Genomic DNA, 19,640 nt, shown 5'->3' with positions numbered 1-19,640 from the left:
CTACAGTCTGCCTGGCGTGACTCAAGGGAGACATCGTAGCGGGGAGATATCGCGGAATGTTGTTTGCAATAAACACAGCAGAACTTTCATTCTTACTCATTAAAATGAGCATGATGACTGACGAAATAAATTCTTATGATGTAGTTTAAATAAACCACTGTTGTCATACAGTTAACAGGCCTGCATTGTAGCACATAGGCCTACATTCAATATCAAGTGTTTCCCCTATATGTGTGTCTATCTATTTAGCCAACAGCAGAAAATAACAGAATATCCAAACGTTTTTCAGTAGGCTAGCCTACCATTGTTGCAGAAATCCGCATTATAAGAAGGTATCCCTTCAATTTCTGTTTAATTTCGCATATTCCAACATAAGGAAGCAGCATGAGACTCCCGTCATAATCGTCATGAGGACATTCCTCCTAAATGGCCCTATCACGTCTTTGAACTGACGTCATGAGGGCGTGTTTTAACTCGTGCAGCTCGTGGAAGGCAACTGCAAGATCTGTCTGCAGGCTAAGACTCCCGCGATATTTTAAGGTCATGTGACATGGCGTCACGGTGGTTAGTCCCTCCCCGGCTGACAGAAGTCGGACAGAATTTCTAACCAGCAAGCATTGCGTCCATCCCAGTATGCATTGTGTTCAACCCAGCATGCATCACATCAAGTCAGATCTGCACAGATCTGCCTCAAGTCGAACACGCCTAATAGCATAGACAGTAAAAGATATGGACAGTCATCACGTAGACGTCAATCGAGGCGGGTGAAGCAAATTTCAACCGTTTCCTGTTGGTCGACGAGGCTTTCTGCGCAGGCTCAGGGGACGTAAATGTAGCGTGGGCACGTAGTCTGACTCGTGTAACTCTTGTGATAGCTGCACCGAGAGATTGGGTGTGTAGCCACTTACTTCGTTACCACCATGTCTACATTACTGTTCTAAATGTCCTAGTTGTTCGTAGATAAATGTGATTTAATATAAACAGCACTCGCCACATTCATAGCCTAGGCTACTGTCAATCTATCAAAACTTCGCTGAAATGTTGTGCTCCGATGCTTTCGTTCTTATCCAGAGAATACAGTTATTTTGCTCCTGTGCGACGCTTTCACCTGCTCTGGCTGTATGCTTATTACGTCACTTTAGCATTGATTTCGGAAAAAAGTTTATTACTCAGTCTGTAAGTTAGTTACGAGGTTATGACGCCAATCACACAATGTTGTATTACTCCGGAAATAGAAAAAGTTCATATAAAGGCTTAAAACGCTTTAGCTGTAACGTTATTTGATGTCAAAGTGGCGCCAAAATTGAATGGGCTTCAATGGGGATGGCTAGGTGAACTGGTCTACTATTTAGCCACAGATCCGCCATAGTGTCTACGCTCTCCGAACGCTCGCCTTCCCCCTTGGTTAATAGGCGTGTTCGACTTGAGGCAGATCTGTGCAGATCTGACTTGATGTGATGCATGCTGGGTTGAACACAATGCATACTGGGATGGACGCAATGCTTGCTGGTTAGAAATTCTGTCCGACTTCTGTCAGCCGGGGAGGGACTTACCACCGTGACACCATGTCACATGACCTTAAAATATCAAGGAGTCTTAGCCTGCAGACAGATCTTGCAGTTGCCTTCCACGAGCTGCACGAGCTAAAACAGCCCTCATGACGCCAGTTCAAAGACTTGATAGGGCCATTTGGGAGGAATGTCCTCATGACGATTATGACGGGAGTCTCATGCTGCTTCCTTATGTTGGAATATGCGAAAATAAACAGAAATCGAAGGGATCCCTTCTTATACGTGATTTCTGCAACAATGGTAGGCTAGCCTACTGAAAACGTTTGGATATTCTGTTATTTTCTGCTGTTGGCTAAATAAATAGACACACATATAGGGGAAACACTTGATATTGAATGTATGTGCTACAATGCAGGCCTGTTAACTGTATGACAACAGTGGTTTATTTAAACTACATCATAAGAATTTATTTCGTCAGTCATCATGCTCATTTTAATGAGTAAGAATGAAAGTTCTGCTGTGTTTATTGCAAACAACATTCCGCGATATCTCCCGCGAGTCTCCCGCACGTTTACGTAGAAAGCCAGACCAAGTCAGACTCAGTCCAAGTCGAACAAGCCTAATGATACTAACAGAACCATTAGACTTGGCCACTGGGAAGGAACTTCATCATATTGTGTGCATCATTGCAGTCCTAATTTTCAACCTAAGGCCATAAAACCTGAGTGTCTGTTTTTGCCTTTGCTTTTGTGTTCACACGGTTGTACCTATGTCCACATGAGCCTGCATTGCAATGTAAACATCACAGCACACCTACTTGCGCCATACAAATATCCCTGTAAGCATAATCTTGATAATTAAACTGCAGTATTTGCATAGATATTACGTGGTGTCTCCATTCCAGGTAAGAGCGGAATGAATAGACTGCTGTTCAGCTGCTGACATTCAAACAGGTACATAAAGATAGGAGGGCAGGAGACCATGAACACAATCCTCGGGACGACACCATGGGCCAGACTCAGGAGAAGTCTCTCCCTGGACCCTGGACTTGGACTATCACCTGGACTATCACATCCGTCTTGGCTGTGGTCGCTTAGGAATGGGAGCTTCTTGACATAACACATGCTGCTTGTCACCTGGGCACCAAAGAGGAAAGGCAGATGTGGATAGCTGCATTCTGCATGCAACACAGACAAGCTTCAGCTCCAGAGCTGATGTGGTAGAGAGAAAGAAAGAGAAAGAGAGAGAGAAGGGGGGGGGTCATGGTAACAGCCTAATGTTTATGTTACTGTCTTACACGAAGGGCTCATCTTGTGGTTAAATAGTTAAACAGATGTTTGTGGTAATTGTTTATGTTATACGGCAGATATAAAATGTATCTCTGGTTAAACAGTGGTAGTGTAAAGAATATACATGTGAAAGGTGTATAAAGTCTCATTATTACTATTATTATTATTATCCAAGTCAGAGGCTAATGTTACTATTTAACTATAGTAATTAACTATTGTAATTGTGTGCAAAATTTTCCCCCATGGGATTCATAACAGCCTACTGAGCACAGCACACGTGTGTTTGCAAGATTTCCTGTATGTAGAATCGTACATATTGTATTATTGTATTTTATTAAGTAGATGCTAGTTAGTATACATGTTATGAATAAAATGGAGCATTATGACAGGCAACAAAACTGGACTAACTGGACTGACGGTAGCCCTGGCAACATCCGAGCTGAGAGAGTGGCGCAAATTGTGGGTTGGGTGACGTTTGCTGTTGGACTTCCTGCCATCTGCTTGGCTATCTACATGCTGAGCCAGCTGGTGAAGGGCGGCAATGGCACCCCAGTCCAGGCCATTAACCTGCTCATCTCGGACATCTTCAACCTCTTCACAAGACCACAGACCATCAGTGGGAGCATGACGGCCGAGCTGGACACAGACATCCCCTCCCTCATCTTCTACTTCGGGGTGGCCAGCAACATCGTGTTCATGGTTGGTGTGGCGCAAGAGCGCCACCTGTTGGTGGCCAGCCAGCGGTGCCACGGCTGCTGCCGAAAGGCCAAGCATTCATCTCTGATCTCGCTGGCCACTTGGGCAGCGCCAATTGGGATCGTCCTCCTGCTCTACTTCGGCTTCCTGCTGGCGTTCTCCATCTGTCTGTTGGTGCCCTTCCCACTCCTTGTCTTCTTCCTCCTGGACTCCTGCCGGGCCGCGCTGTGCTGCCCCACCTCGGTCCGACTGTCACAGAGGCGGCGAGTCCTCGCCATGCTAGTCACCATCCTCCTCAACTACAGCCTCCTCTTCTTTCCATTCGCTCTGGCCACCCTGCTGGCCAACCTGGAGGTCCAAATCAGTGGGTATGAATACTTTGGCTTGGCGGCCAACTTGATGTTGTATCTGAGTCCTGTTATCAACCCCTTTCTGACAATGCTGCTGACGAAGAGCCTGAGAGAGCTTTTGGATACCCTTCCCTGCTGCAGGCGCAAACAGACACAGACTGTTGACACCTCTGTTGTGCTTGAGAACCCAAATGTTGCCCTCCCCTTGTCAGACACACAAAACTCTTTCTCAGTGGTCTCTGGAAAGGGCAGTGGGTTCCCTCCTCAAGGCATGGGCATGGAGTCTCCTAACGGTATCTCAACCGTTTTTGAGAACTTCAATGCCACCCTTGGTATGTCTGGAACATCAGCTCAGATCCCCACTGTCTCTGGAGGCTTATCGGCCCTCCCAAACATGGGTATGACTTGCGGTCAGGCTCCTACACCTTTCGGGAACCTAACCACAATACCTGGACTCCCTAACATGGGGGGTATGATTGGCAGTGTGGGTCCAACACCATTAAGCCAATCCAAGGACCCCGCAATGCCTGGACTCCCAAACATGAGTATGATTTGCAGCGAGGGTCCTACATCTTTAGGGAACCTATCCCAAGACGCTACAATGCCTGGAGCCCCATATACGGGTCTGGCCTCAAGTCAGGTTCCTACACATTTACAGAACCTAACCACGATGTCTGGACTCCAAAATGTGGGTCAGACCTTCAGTCAGATTCCTACACCTGTAGGGAACCAAACCAAGGACACAACAGTGATTGTACTCCCAATCTGGGGTCTGACTTACAGTCAGGTTCCTACACATTTAGGGAACCTACCTGACAACACCACAATGATTGGACTTCCAATAGTGGGTCTTATCTGCAGCCAGAATCCTACACATTTAGGGAACATAAATAGGGACCTCACAACGCCAGACGTGCCTGATACACACCCATCAGAGTCTGACGTTACCACAAAGCTTTGACAGATGGCAAAGGTGGACTCCTGTTATATCGGTCATCCACCTCTAGGTGTCATCTTGGTACTTGGATGAGTCTGCACACAGCTGCCTAAACAAGATTCATGTTGCTCTTATGAATGTATTTCACTTAACATGTTTATGATGGTTTATTGACCAAATTCATTAGAGGTATCAAATACTTCCAGATGGCAAAGGAGATTTTGACAAACCATGCCCTGGACTACTAAAGAAAATATGCTCAAAATGGACATTAATGGACTACTTGTCTGGATTAAAGTAAAAATAAAACTGAAATTAAAATGGCAATGACGCTGGACAAAAACTACATGTAGCATGCATGAGTAAGGCATGTTTCAAAGGCATTCATGAACTGCTCCGCCTCTATTGTGTCCTCTTGTTGTGGACACACACACTCACACACACTCACACACACTCACTTATGAAGCCATGGAAAACTACACACTTGGGTATAATTTCAATATCTTCTCTTTAATAATTTTAAAACAAGATACAAATATTGTCTCGGAGATATAAGACTAGAAAGCTAGCAGTGTAAAACATCTGACGTCTTTGCAGGGTAGCAAGGAGCCCGTCAGCTGGAGAGTAGAGATACAGAAAGATACAAAGAAAAACAAGCAGCTCTCCAGCTGCACGGGCCAATGGTAAAAAGTTTGAGGCACGACCACCAAAGTGGGGAGACATCAACTGCTTGTGTGTGTGAGAGTTTTGTTTTTCACAAAAAAGGTGGTTCAGGGTTTGTCCCAGGTGGCTTAATGTCAGCTGACACACACACGTACACAGACACACACACATACATACTTTGTAAACAAAAAGCTCATTCCAGAGATGTCAGAATTGCAAAACCCAGGTGCAACCTACATAACACGTAAAAGGAAAAACAAAAGAAGTGTTGTGTTAAAAAAATTCAGAACGGGACAGGTTTTGAAGTCTGTCTTTCTTTTCAGTGACACTACCACTGAGTCCTGAGCGTGTAGAACAGAAGGCCTTAAAAAGAAACATAAACTTGACATCAGCTTGTATTTGTCTCTCCGACAAGGAGTGTTGAACAAGCAAAACAAAAGACAAAACAAAACAAAACAAACATAAAATCTCAGGTCCATAGTCCCTGCAGCCAGCCCCTGGTCCCTGGCTCCATCACAAACTGAGACTGTTGCTGTTTCTCTACCACCAGGGGGCACTGTGGCATCTCTGAGCAGTTCCAGCTGGTTAGAGCCAGGCGATTGGCCTGAGTGTTTCCCTCTGGCAGCTCCCATTGGAAGACGGCCCTGTCCGTCAAAGCCGAGCAGGGCAGGGGGGGCTGGTGAGCGGGTGTGGCGTGATGTGGGAGTAGGAGTGGCTAAAGGCAGGGATGGTTGGGGGTTCCGGGTACGTGCTGGGTTGGGCTGGGCTGGGCTCGGCCTACCGGCGCGGCTGGTGTCGGCTGGGTCTGGGGAAAGGTGCCACGGCGGCGGTGGAGGTAGGAGTGGAAGCTGTGGCGGCGGCGTCCTCGGCCTCTTCCAGCTCGCCCTGGAGCTCCTGGCTCACACTGGACTGCAGGGCAGCCGGGGTCAGCCACTCCTTGGGCAGGCAGCTCTGGAGGAAGGGCACGCAGGAGCTGAAGTAGGCCAGTCGGTTCACCCAGCGCGGGATCTCACGGCCACACAGGATCTGCCACGGAGAGAGAGGAGGGGAGGAGTGAGAGAGGAAGGAAGCGAGGAGAGAAAACAGAGAGAGGAAAGAGGAAGACAGAAACACAGAGATGGGATAAATCATGAAAGTTAGCAACTGGTCATAATGAAGGCTTGAATATGGCCAATTCAGGGAATTAAAAAAAAATCTACCTTGAAGACAGGACATGAATATTTAAAGTAGATAAAAGCAAAAATAAAAAGTTCCATTTTCAGTTTCTCTGTCTCGAGCCCTCAAAGACCAACCACCACAATCATTATGAGAGCAATTCTCTCTACAACACGTAATCTCTCTACAACACAAGTAATCTACAACACAAGTAATCTCTCTACAACACAAGTAACCCCTCTACAACACAAGTAATCTCTCAACACCACAAGTAACCCCTCTACAACACAAGTAATCTCTCTACAACACAAGTAACCCCTCTACAACACAAGTAACCCCTCTACAACACAAGTAATCTACAACACAAGTAATCTCTCTACAACACAAGTAACCCCTCTACAACACAAGTAATCTCTCAACACCACAAGTAACCCCTCTACAACACAAGTAATCTCTCTACAACACAAGTAACCCCTCTACAACACAAGTAACCCCTCTACAACACAAGTAATCTCTCTACAACACAAGTCATTTCTCTACAACACAAGTAATCCCTTCATTGCACAAGTAATCAGATAGTTGATGACGACTGAAAACCATAACTAAAAACACTGAATTGAATGAAGGTTGTGTAATGTACGGAAAAGTATTAGGGCCACATGAAGAGAAAATATTTTTCGAGATACAAAGTTAGAAATTATTTCTGACTTTTTTTCTCGAAAATTCTGACTTTTATCTCAAAAATTATTTCTGACTTTGTTTCTTGGAAAGATTTTTTCTTGGAATTTGCAAAAATATATTTTCTCTTCATGTGGCCCTAATACTTTTCCGTAGTAATGCGCCACCTCAAAGTATTCACTATTGTGAATGGAAATATACAACTTCGGACCTTGGGTCAAATCCCTGTATCTGACCATGGAATCTTTAGAGGGACTTAAGAGGCCATCACTGTTTACCTGGTGACACTACCTGCGCCCTCACAAGATCACTAACAACACTGACAGCCAGATGACGACCAAGATCTGGGACGTGCATTAAGACTCATAATTTGCCCCAACGGGTTAGACTCTGTCACTGTGATAGTGTCATGACTTTATTTTCAGTAATCGTAATGCCCTCTCTCAAAGCTCTCACCATTTATATCATTGGAAACAACTGGTCATGAAACCATATGACAGTATTTGAGAGCTTTTATGTAGGTGATTCAGTGGTTCTGACATGTTTATGTCAGTTTAACGACTAAGGGCTCAAAGGAAGACTTTCTGCAAGCACATGGCAACTACCAATCAGAATGCTTCAGGGGAAAAGATCCAGAAATGTGGTACTGGAGGACATGACTTATGCCAACCTTGCACCAAAAAAAAAAAAAGTAATCCCATCAGGAAGTAAGCTGTCCCTGACCTGGTTGTTCACCGTGGTGTGAAAACTCATTTTAATTTGCAAGTATAATGGTTTAAAGAGGTGACACTTAAACATTAAAAAGTAGAATGTCCAATTGTCCATGCCTACACAACACTACAATAGTCTAACCACACACACAGACACAGAACACTGTACTAAAACCTTATGCATAAACCAACCTGAAGAAGCATGTAATCGAATGTCCTGTCCTTAAAAAATAAAAAAATAAATAAAGGTTACCATAGCACTAGCAACAGGAACCACAGAAAGAAATAGGTGACGGATAGACCATTGAATTTGCATTGCTAGATGTGTTGTAACTCAACATGCAATACAGTTTAAATGCTGTGAGAAATATTAAGTAGCTCATTTAGTCTTTTGGCCTCCAGCTCAAACACTTCAGCTGGCGCAGGAACACAGAGATCACAAGTTGGCAGCTGGGGCATCACTGAGGCCCTGCAGTAGCGTTGCTGAAGACACGGAAACTGGGTGTGTGGTGCGGGGTGCCGCTCGTCTCCCCTTTCGCATGTGGCTTGATGCGTTGCACATGACTCCTGACAGGATTAGCCCACTACGCTACAGAGAGCCAATTAGAGCGAGCGCTAGGGTGAGCAACGCGAGCCAGAGGGGAGGGAGGGAGAGAGAGAGAGGAGGAACAAGAGGAGGAGAGAGAGAGAGGAGGAGGAACAAGAGGAGGAGAGAGGAGGAGGAGAGAGAGAGGAGGAGAGAGGAGGAGAGAGAGAGGAAGAGAGAGAGAGAGAGGAGAGAGAGAGGAGGAGGAAAAGAGAGGAGAGGAGAGAGGAGGAGTGGAGAGAGAGAGAGGAGGAGGAACAAGAGGAGGAGAGAGGAGGAGGAAGAGAGAGGAGGAGAGAGAGAGGAGGACAGGAGAGAGAGAGAGGAGGAGGAACAAGAGGAGGAGGAAGAGAGAGGAGAGAGAGGAGGAGGAAAAGAGAGGAGGAGAGGAGAGAGAGAGAGAGGAGGAACAAGAGGAGAGAGGAGGAGGAAAAGAGAGGAGAGGAGAGAGACAGGAGGAGGAGGAAGAGGAGGAGGGGAGAGAGAGAGGAGGACAGAGAGAGAGAGAGGAGGAGGAAGAGAGGGAGAGAAGCAAAGGGAAGAAAGAGAGCATGACAGTGGAAACACAAGATAATACAAAGGGGATGATGGGAAGACGGAGGTCGAGAAGAGTCAGTCATGGAGGGAGGGAGGGAGGGAGAGAGAGAGAGAAAGAGAGAAGATTAAAAGGGTAGATGAGGGGAGCCTGGGAACAGAGGCAGTGAGAGAATAGAGGAGGAGGGGTGGAGAGGGAGAGGAGAAATGGAGGGAGAGAGATGAAAGGCACAGAGTAAAAGCATGTGACAAATGGTGACTGGGGGGGAATAAGAGTGCCAGACAAGAAAAGCAATGATAGAGAGACTCACTGAGAAGGGAGAGTGAACGAGGGAGAGGGAGCGTGCAGTGGAGGACGGAAAGACGGATACTGACTGCAAAAGGGAAGGGCAGAGACAGATGGTGTTATATTGCCACTGAATATCAAATCCGCTTTACAACACACTTTACAAGTTTACTCACTACGGAGTGTCAAGCCAACACAGGAACAGGTGGTGAGGAAGCAAAATTGCATTGCACAACATTGGGCTCCTCTGTGGTTGAAACATTATAAGCTTACACCGCCCGAGTAGCTGAAGACTTTCCCACCTTTCACAATTCTCCCACACAACGTCTCCACTCCACCTAATCCTACAGCAGCCACACAATGCAGCACAGAACATTACACATTAAACCAACAGCCATAAGCTGGCTTCTGTACATTTTGTAACACAAAATGCAAATCTCTTCCTGTTCTCGGTGATGTAGAATTTATCAAACGTGTTGTCACGGCGTCATTATATCGTAGGTATTCCGAGTGGTATGATCCAGGCGATGGCGAATATTACTCCACTTCCCAAAATGCTAAGAAAGCAGCCTACTTACAGTACTTACTAACCTGCTGTATCAGAACAACATGCAGTAAGCTCTCTAAAGCACAGATGCATGAAGAATTGTTATTTGAGGATTGAGTAGGTGAGTGTTTATTCTTGCTTTAGAAAACGCTGGTATTTGTTCACAGTAAGTCTATATCCAAAACCATGTCAGAGGGCTTGCTACTGCATTACAGAACAGCTGGATGTTGTTCGGTGGAAGTGTTATGTGTGATGGGAATGTTGATTGGAAGTGTTTGGGATATATCAGCACAGCATTTGCAATGTCAGCATGTTACCAGCAAAACAAGTTAAATGGAGCAACACTTCATGGCACCGGACAGAGGCAATAGTGGGGGTATAGCAAGGCCTGTGAGGAACGCGAGTATAAAATCAGTCTTAATGTGATTTGGGCTGAGCTAAGCCTTTAATAGGGTAGTCTGCTGCGTGCCTACCTGGGAGTGGGTGATGAAACAAATGTGAGCTGAGAAGTACGTGTACTGTGTGTGTGTGTGTGTGTGTGTGTGTGTGTGTGTGTGTGTGTCTGTCTGTCTGTCTGTCTGTGTGTGTGTGTGTGTGTATGTATGTTTGTATGCATGTGTGTTTGCGTGTGTGTGTGTGTGTAAACTTTGCGTGTGTGTGTGTGGTGTGGTGTGTGTACTTGTGTGTTTGTGCACGGGTGCGGTGTGTGTTTGTTTCTTTCTGTCCCTTCACCAGATGCTGAGCAGCAGCCCTGTGTCATGTGAAAGGGTGGGGTGTGTGTGTGTGTGTGTGTATCAGATTAGTGGTACAGCATTGGAGAATCTGCCAGGACTCCACATCAAGCTTAGAGCCCTGGAAGCTACTGCTAACAAAAACTTGCTTTCCTGACCTCCATCTCCTCACAGACACACACAGACACACACAGACACACACAGACACACACACACAATCATGAATGTGGGTGGGGGTATGTACAAATGCAAGAGAACACACAATCTTTCTTTCACTGCCCCTTTTCACGCACACCCACACACACACACAAACACACAGACAAACAGACACACACACACACACACACACACAGAGAGAGAGGAGTAAAGTAATAATCCCTTATGGCCCAGCTGCAGATGTGGTTGCCAGACGGATTCTCTCTGAGGAGAATGTGCAGTGCTCTCCTTAAGATGCTAGAAAATAACCCCGGGGCTAAAGGGCAATCTGGCAGCCCTTTGATCAAACACTGAAAACACTGCATATATCTGACATGCATATGTCGAACAATGATTATTGAAAATAATAATAGTATTAATAATAATAATAATAATAATAATAATAATAATAAGACAAATTCACTTGTTCACCCAAATGCATCCAACCTGTGATAATAACCAGGGTGACTGACTACTATACCATGTAACACTATTCCCCAGCCCATAACTACTATACCATGTAACACTATTCCCCAGCCCATAACTACTGTACCATGCAACACTATTCCCCAGCCCATAGCTACTATACCATGTAACACTATTCCCCAGCCCATAGCTACTATACCATGCAACACTATTCCCCAGCCCATAACTACTGTACCATGTAACACTATTCCCCAGCCCATAACTACTGTACCATGTAACACTATTCCCCAGCCCATAACTACTGTATGAGTTTGTGTGAGAGCTCCCTCCCTTTTTGGCTCCACGTCCTTAAAGGATTTCAGACAAACCCAGAGAGCCCATCAGAGTGCTGCCTGATGCAGAGGTGGCAGACACAGGCAGCTTAACTCACTGGAAGGAGAGAGGAGAGTCCTGTGTGTGTGTGTGTGTGTGTGTGTGTGTGTGTGTGTGTGTCGGTGCACAACATGTTTAGGCACGTAGCCCCACCTCCATATTCATATTCCTCAAAAATCAGTCAGCAGTTGTGTCCTTTCACAAAGGAACTAGTGCTAACCACAAGTTTTCATATATTGCACTTGGTTGTATATTCTGATGGGGACATGGTGGAGCATGGCTGGCCGGGGTTGTAATGCATCAAAGGATCATCGCCTGGGCTGATGGGTTCCACAGTAACCTGTTCCCAAGATGCGCTGCAGTAAGATTTGTTTTTGTTGTTGAGGAACGACCTGCTGGCGCTAAAGGACTGAAGCCTTTCCCATCACCAAGAGAGGAGAGAGCAAGGCTCGGAACTAACATAGTCAGTCCATCTCCACCTCATCATTCATTTCAATTCAATTAAATTCATTTCTACACACAGTGCCACTGATAAAGGACCATGTTCAGACAAGAGCAAGAACACCCTACCAGCCACAGAAGCTGATCTGGTGTGAATTATACACACCGCAAGCACCGTTTGCTTTAGGCGGGGATCACATTAGCCAGCGGCAAGCGACAGGTTTCCTATTGTTCTCTATGGTTCGGCAGCGGAACGGTAGCGCTAGCGATGAACAAGCTGAGCGTTGAACTTGGTTCAACTTTCAAAGCGCAACGCGAGCGTATTCAATTGACAAACCATTTGTGTTGCTTAGGAACGAGATAAAACTTATTATGGTCTGAGCGTTGCGTTACGTTTGCCGCTGCCGCTTGCCGCTGGCTGATGTGATCCTCGCCTTAGGGTTTATTGTTTAAGTGTTAGATCTGGGCAGTGTGGGTGGACGCCTGGACAGAGTGATCAGTAGTGTGCCTGAACAGCACAGACAGACCACACAGGGTGCCCGACTGAAGCGCTTCGTTTGCGTACTGTAAAAATAGTTTTACAAGACTGGTCTAATTTTTTCGCGCCACTTTCGCGAACATGCGCGCCACTATCACGTCTGGTGTAGCCAGTTCCATTGATTATAGCGGAAGCTAATTGTTGCGGCAGACGCCACTCGAACAGATCGCTTCAGTTACTTACCCGGTATACCCGGCTGTTATCCTTGAGGCACAGGGAGACCTGGGGGGCTTTCACATGGTGCAGAGTTATCGCTTGGGCACAGTGTGGGTAGGAGACGCTTTTATCCAAGTTGTTCAGCTTGAGTGCTGCTCGGTGTTCAGTTAGCTTTAAAGCAACACCAAAGAACTTTTCCTCTGTCACACGCACGCTATTTGTTTATCCAGCAACGGTTTTGCAAATAACAATGTTGACAGACAAGGTAGAATATGTTGCATGATTTTATGAAAGTACGATGTCATCATGCAAGTCAAATTTGTAGTTTCTTATGTCTCATTCCATCGAACTACAAACCCGCTACCCGATCTGGCAAACTTACATAGTGCGGTTATAGCCGGTAGAGGGCCGCGAAGTGAATGCAGAAGTGCCGTTCACCCTGTTACGAGTTGATGAACCACGGAAACAATTTTGGAAACATTATTTTAAGGTACAAAAAACTCTTTGGTGTTGCTTTAAGGCCCAAAGTAGACTTCCACGGATGTGGTCTGTGCACTTAATGGATCACGCAAAATTCCTCATACGTCCGGTCAGCACAGCCTTTGTGTGATGCAGCAATGCTGCGTATGTTGCGCTGTGCTGTGCTGTCGTGTGCTGTGCTGTGCTGTGCTGTTGTGCTGTGCTGTGTTGCGCTGTGCTGTTGTGTGGTGACCGGTGCAGGCCGGCGCTTACCTCAGACAGCGCTGAGGAGAAGTGGTTGCAGTTCTTGTGCATGAGGTGGTAGGCGTTGCCCTTGTACTCCTTTCCCAGTTCCTCCACTATCCGCTCCACGTCCTCCTCTGTGAAGTCGGTACTGCCCATAATGATCGACTCTCTGAGACAGACGTGGAGAGAGAGAGAGAGAGAGACACGTTTGTGTGTGTGTGTGTGTGTGCGAGATCAGGGAGGAAGAGGGGTAAAAATATTGAGTGGGAAGGAGAAATGATTAGAGAGCACACCGCGTGAAACAGAAAGCAACACATCACAACTTACATTTAGCAACACACCGACTACAGCCCCAGTCTTAGCCCAAAACACACCATTACAAGATATGTAGTCTCTCTGTCTGTCACTCTCACACTCACACTCACACACACACACACTCACACACACACACACTCACACTCACACACACACTCTCACACACTCACACACACACACACACACACACACTCTCACACACTCACTCACACACTCACACACACACACACACCTTCAGCCACACACTCTATCCCTCCTTTGTTCCCCATCGTCCACATTCTAATTTGCCTATGCAGGAAACCGGGACCCAAGGCACTCTGACCGAGAGCTGGACCACAGCACACATTTACATGGACAATACCCTTTGGCACAAGCTCAAAGGATGTGATCATGTCAACACCACACACACATGCACACACACATACACAAGCACACAAGCACGCACGCGTTTGTTTCAATAGAAGTTTCTGTGTAAGTTCTTTCTTGGAACTTACAGACTGTTCACCCACCCACGTACATTGACAGATGTCTGTGTGTTTATTTGTGTGTGTGTGTGTGTGTGTGTGTGTGTGTGTGTGTGTGTGTGTGTGTGTGTGTGTGTGTGTGTGTACTGACCAGCCAGGCTTACACGCACAGCTGCTTGTGAGCTGAAACAAACTTAATAAAATGACAAACCCATGACCACATCCACCCTGGCCTGTGCTGCTTTTCACCATGTGCCTGTCTATGTGTGAGACCAATTTCACACACCGCTTCGAAGACATCTGTGTGTTATCCCTTATCTCTGCTCAAAGGCCCGGGCTACTCCGGGTCTGCAAGTGAAGCGCTCCACTCACAGAGCGTAGAATTAAGCAATAAGCCCCGAGAAGCCGTAGGTTACACTGACTCTACAACAGCTAAGGGGTGTCCTAGCGGAGTGCCTAAAACCTTAGCTGTTGTAGAATCAGTGTAACCTACGGACTCGAGTGGCTTATTGCTTTTCTAAAACTGATACTATAAATACCTGGCAAAGTTTCATAAAGTAAAGGCACAACAACTAGAAATATAACAAGTTATTCCTAGATAAATCATTCTTCCGCCAAGAAATATTTTTCCTCTATCTGAATGGTTGCCAAGCAACATCGAGACGCAGCTACTTTAACATTTGTATCAAGTTATGGTAGCACAGTAATATAGAACGAAATGCGGTCAAGGTGTATGTTTATGCTGCATTTTACAACGGCATCAAACGCGATTCAGCCAATCACAATCAAGGACCGGAACTATCAGTTTTAGAAATAGTTGTAGAAGACTGGTCAATTTTTTTCAAACGTACGAGCCGCTATCACGTCTGGTGTAGCCAGTTCCGCTGATTACTGTGGAAGCTAATTGTTGCAGCAGACGCTACGCGAACGGAACACTTCAGTGTAGCCTCCCTAGCAGTCCTACAGACCTTGGTTAACTACACACTTGTTCCCCCGCCTACAGGATCTAGGCCTGAGCTCTACTGTAGCTCTCTCGCGGCCATACCAATGCTAATGAGGTGTGTTTCTCACAGGTACTCAGCTCGAAATGAAGTCAGGTTATTGCGTGTGTGTTTGCATACATGCATGCATGTTTGTGTGTGTTACCAATTAAATCATTTAAATCAGAGTCAACAAATATCGCTGATTAGTTGTATTAGGTATTGCGTTGCTGCTGGGCTAATGATGTGCTGCATGAGTGTATGTGTGCGTGTGAGCGACCAGAGAGAGAGAGAGAGAGAGAGAGAGAGAGAGAGAGAGAGAGAGAGAGAGAGAGAGAGAGGGAAGAAAACAAAAGCTGGGGGCATGATCACATTGGACAGGCCGGTGGCTGGTGCCTGATAGGCTATCTGATAGGCTAAGTGGTAACTGTGACATCATCAAAGATTCCTTCCTCCATCATTCTAGTATGAGGGGGCACGTTAATGAGTCATTCATCGCCCTCATCTCTCCTCCTCTGGCATGAGACGTAGAGCCTTCATGGGGGAGGTGGATGAGAAGAGGACTGACATAAGAAGCCCACAGAACACATAAGAAGCATTTTATTGATTTATCGGTGTGGATTTGTTCTTCTCTGAACAGGTGAAATAGCTTACACTTGTGTGAGCCTTGCGTTTACAACTTGTCCACAAAGCTTGTATGGAGTATGAAACGGCCTTCATGCTCAGGGGCGTAGCACGAGATCCTGGGCCCTATGCATAGGCAGTCCTGATGGGCCCCCATAATAAATAAAATATAAAATATATTCCAGACTTGTCAAGGGCCCTCCCTCCCCTTGGGGCCCTAGTAATCAGTACTGGATTTTACCCCCAGTCCCACACCCCTGCTCATACTCACTTGAACTTGAAGGTCTCCCCCAATTCGGTGGCATCGCCGGGCGTGATCTCAAAGATCCCTGAGAACGGGTACGGGTGACCTCCATAGGCAAACTCTGCAGAGGACGAAGCAGAAATAAAGAGGCGTTTCATTCCACAAAAGTCAAACACACACACACACACACACACACACACACACTGACCTTGACCACTGAAGTCATTCGAGCGGTGCCTCCACAGAAGGCTCTTGTACAGGCTAACGAGCAGTTTCACCCAAAATATTTAGCTTTTTGAAGAAGCGATGCGTAAAAGAGTGGTGCTACTTTTACCTGCTTTTTTTAGGCAAGGGGCCAATTTCTCAGGCATGGATTAAGTTAAGTCCAAGGTTAAAGGAGAACTTCAATAAATATAATGGATAAAAACAAGCTTTCAGTCTAGGACTAGATTTAATTTATATCTAGGACTAGGTTTAATCTACTGTATGTCTAGGACTAGGTTTAATTTACTGTATGTCTAGGAAACCATCCCTAGGTAAGCACTACTCAGAGCAGTACAGACTTTGAAGACACCATTAAAACGAGAGCATTTTGGCAAATGTAGACCGTTATCCCTATACGTATTTATTTGGTCAGTGGAGGGAAACAATCCTGCATGCAGGTCCTAATATCTCGAATGAAAATTGGAAATAAATTGGACCAGTACTTTTTTAAAGTCACATGAGCAGACAGACAGACAGACAGACACACACACACACACACACACACAGACGGACTCAATGACAATACCCTCAGCCCCCTATTGAAGTTGCGGGTACATATCACATAACGGACCAACTAGCCTCCGTAGCACTATGGAGACGTCGTTGCTCTGCCGACCACATGAGGAATTAAGGGTCAGCCGTGGCCTACTGGTTAGGGCTTCGGGCTTGTAACCGAAGGGTTGCCGGTTCAATCCCCGACCAGTAGGAAAAATGTGGGCGGGAAAAAGTGGTTGAGCACTGCTCTCTTATGCCCACATCCACAGCTGAAGTGCCCTTGAGGCAAGGCACCTAACCCCTAACTGCTCCCCAAGCGCCGCTGTAGCAGGCAGCTCACTGCTCCGGGATTAGTGTGTGCTTGACCTCACTGTGTGTTCACTGTGTGCTGTGTGTGTTTCACTAATTCACGGATTGGGATAAGTGCAGAGACCAAATTTGCCTCACAGGATCAAATATATACTTCTACTTATACAACTACGTCATCTACCAATCATGAATGTCATAATGAATTTATTACTGGCTTCTTCTGATTGGTAGAGAAGCCAGCAGAGACAATGTGAAGGCCCAATCAGATGCCAGAGGCTCGCCTGCTCAGGACATCACCAGAACAAAAAACAAAAAAAGTACTAAACTGACAGAAACATGCTACAATCAAGGCTTAATGCAAGGCAAATGTCTGCGACTGAAGTTATCAGAAAAATGTAAAAGCCATTATACTGTATATAATTGATCTATTTCCCAATCTTAAATATCCCCTAGCCCACTCCTGCATTCCGGCCGTGCCCGAAAACCTCTGCTACTGCGTGACTGTTGTCATTGTCATACACATCCAACATGACCAGGGAGGTGCATACTGTATGAACTAGGTACACACCCAACATGACCAGGGAGGTGCATACTGTATGAACTAGGTACACACCCAACATGACCAGGGAGGTGCATATTATATGAACTAGGTACACACCCAACTAGGGTTGCAAAGGGGCGGAAAATTTCCGGTAAATTTCCGGAAACTTTCCGGAAACCATGGGAAGTTAAGTTGGGGAATTTTGGAAATATTCCAAATTGGAAACTTTCATGGAATTAAAGGAAATTATGGGAATTAATGGGAATTTACAGGAATTAACTGGGAATTTTGGGTAATTCATACAAACTGTTTTGTATACAAACATTAACATTTTTTTTCGTAATAAGCAATATGAATTGTATGTTGGTATTTTTGCTTAGCTTAACATACAAAGCTAGCTAGCATGCTAGCGGGAATCCCATTCTTTGCCTATGGTTTACTAGTGTGCTAAACTAGCAATACTGAACTGCCCAAGATACCCCACACCACTCAACAACAAAATCCGATTGGTTGGAACATTTTTCCCCATGCATATGAACGCACCATAGGTTTCCTTTATGTCTAGCAGCCTATGCCGATTGCTGTGTGCATATGATTGACATATGTGCAGGGTAGAAATTCGACTGAAATTGTATTAAATCAGGTTGTTTTAACTAATATTAGACTGCAAGATGGGTTTTTGTCCACTACATTTAAGTTCCCTGTTATAGACTAACTTGCCATATTAAAAATTCCCAGTTAATTCCCATTAATTCCCATATATTCCTGTTAATTCCCATGGAAAGTTTCCAACTTTGAAAATTCCCGGAATTTTGCAACCCTACACCCAACATGACCAGGGAGGTGCATATTATATGAACTAGGTACACACCCAACATGACCAGGGTACCCAGCAGCCGGGGGGCCAAGAGATATGGAGTCAGAACAACGCCATAAAGATTGTGTGCCCGTGAAAAGATATTTACATGTGTAATAGAGTTTTGTTTTCGAGAATATGATTTGCACAAGTGTAACCGTTTTGTGTGCAAAAAAAAATGCGTGTGGACCAGCTTGGGAGAACTGCGACATCTATCTTTCGTTTGCAAACTGGATCTACGAAGCTACAAAACTTTTTTACAGACAAATTTTGGCAGTGTTTTGTCGTCGTTTCTGAAGAGCCAATCAGCGAATTGGTTTCTGCAGAGCCAATCAACACATTGCATCGCCTACTGACTAGCCAATCAGGGGACGTCCTGCGTCACATCTCTCGGCCAGGGTCGGCAGGCACAGAGCTAGCGAACTTAGGTATTAAATCTAACAAGTTATGCCTTTTACAACAAGGTTTTTGATGGAAAAGTGGTGTTTAATTTCCATAATCTTTGTTTAGTGAACGCATAAAACCGTCAGTTTGTAGGCTAAGCAAGAAGAATCAAGAATTACAATATTACCTAGTAACCGAGGCTAGGTTGGTTACCAAGTGTTAAAAATGATTGCAGTTTCACAGTGGTTAGATGAGTGAGCTTTGATCTAAGGATCTTTGGTTCAAGTCCAGCATCAATCATTCTGCCAATGTTAGTTTTGGACAGGATATTTACATGCCAACACAAAAAGTTGTAAAAGTAGCCATATAAGAGTTTGTTATACCAACCCACCCGACCTACCAATATGTGCATTAAATATCAACCCCACCCAAGGCAACCCGCAAATTGCTATCTTTAACATTACAGTCAGGAACGCCTCGTATAGGGATCACGTTTTAATGCAGTTTAGGAAAACAGTGCTCCTATAGGTTTAGCAAACATTACGAAAAAGCCCTTTCATTCCACGGCCTAACTGCCCTTTCATTCCACGGCTAACTGCCCTTTCATTCCACGGCTAACTGTAACAAGTTCAACTGATGTTACTCTTTCTTTCCGTCT

The 19,640-nt window shown here is 45.5% G+C and overlaps 1 protein-coding gene across 1 annotated transcript in view; it reads right to left on the bottom strand.

Annotated features, from left to right (window-relative positions):
• Positions 1 to 5,272: 5,272 nt before the first annotated feature.
• desi2 (desumoylating isopeptidase 2) overlaps positions 5,273 to 19,640 on the bottom strand; it is a 44,958-nt gene continuing 30,590 nt past the window's right edge. The window contains exons 3-5 of the mRNA XM_048270204.1: positions 16,161 to 16,254; positions 13,534 to 13,675; positions 5,273 to 6,472 (exon numbers count right to left, since the gene is read on the bottom strand). Coding sequence (XP_048126161.1) covers positions 6,224 to 6,472; positions 13,534 to 13,675; positions 16,161 to 16,254 — 485 coding nt within the window. The 3' untranslated portion in view covers positions 5,273 to 6,223. The remainder of the gene's footprint in view (positions 6,473 to 13,533; positions 13,676 to 16,160; positions 16,255 to 19,640) is intronic.

Source organism: Alosa alosa, chromosome 18, assembly GCF_017589495.1.
Source record: "Alosa alosa isolate M-15738 ecotype Scorff River chromosome 18, AALO_Geno_1.1, whole genome shotgun sequence".
NCBI classification, from domain to species: domain Eukaryota; kingdom Metazoa; phylum Chordata; class Actinopteri; order Clupeiformes; family Clupeidae; genus Alosa; species Alosa alosa.
The sequence above is the reverse complement of the archived record's forward strand: the minus strand, read 5'-3'. Positions and strand labels throughout refer to the sequence as shown.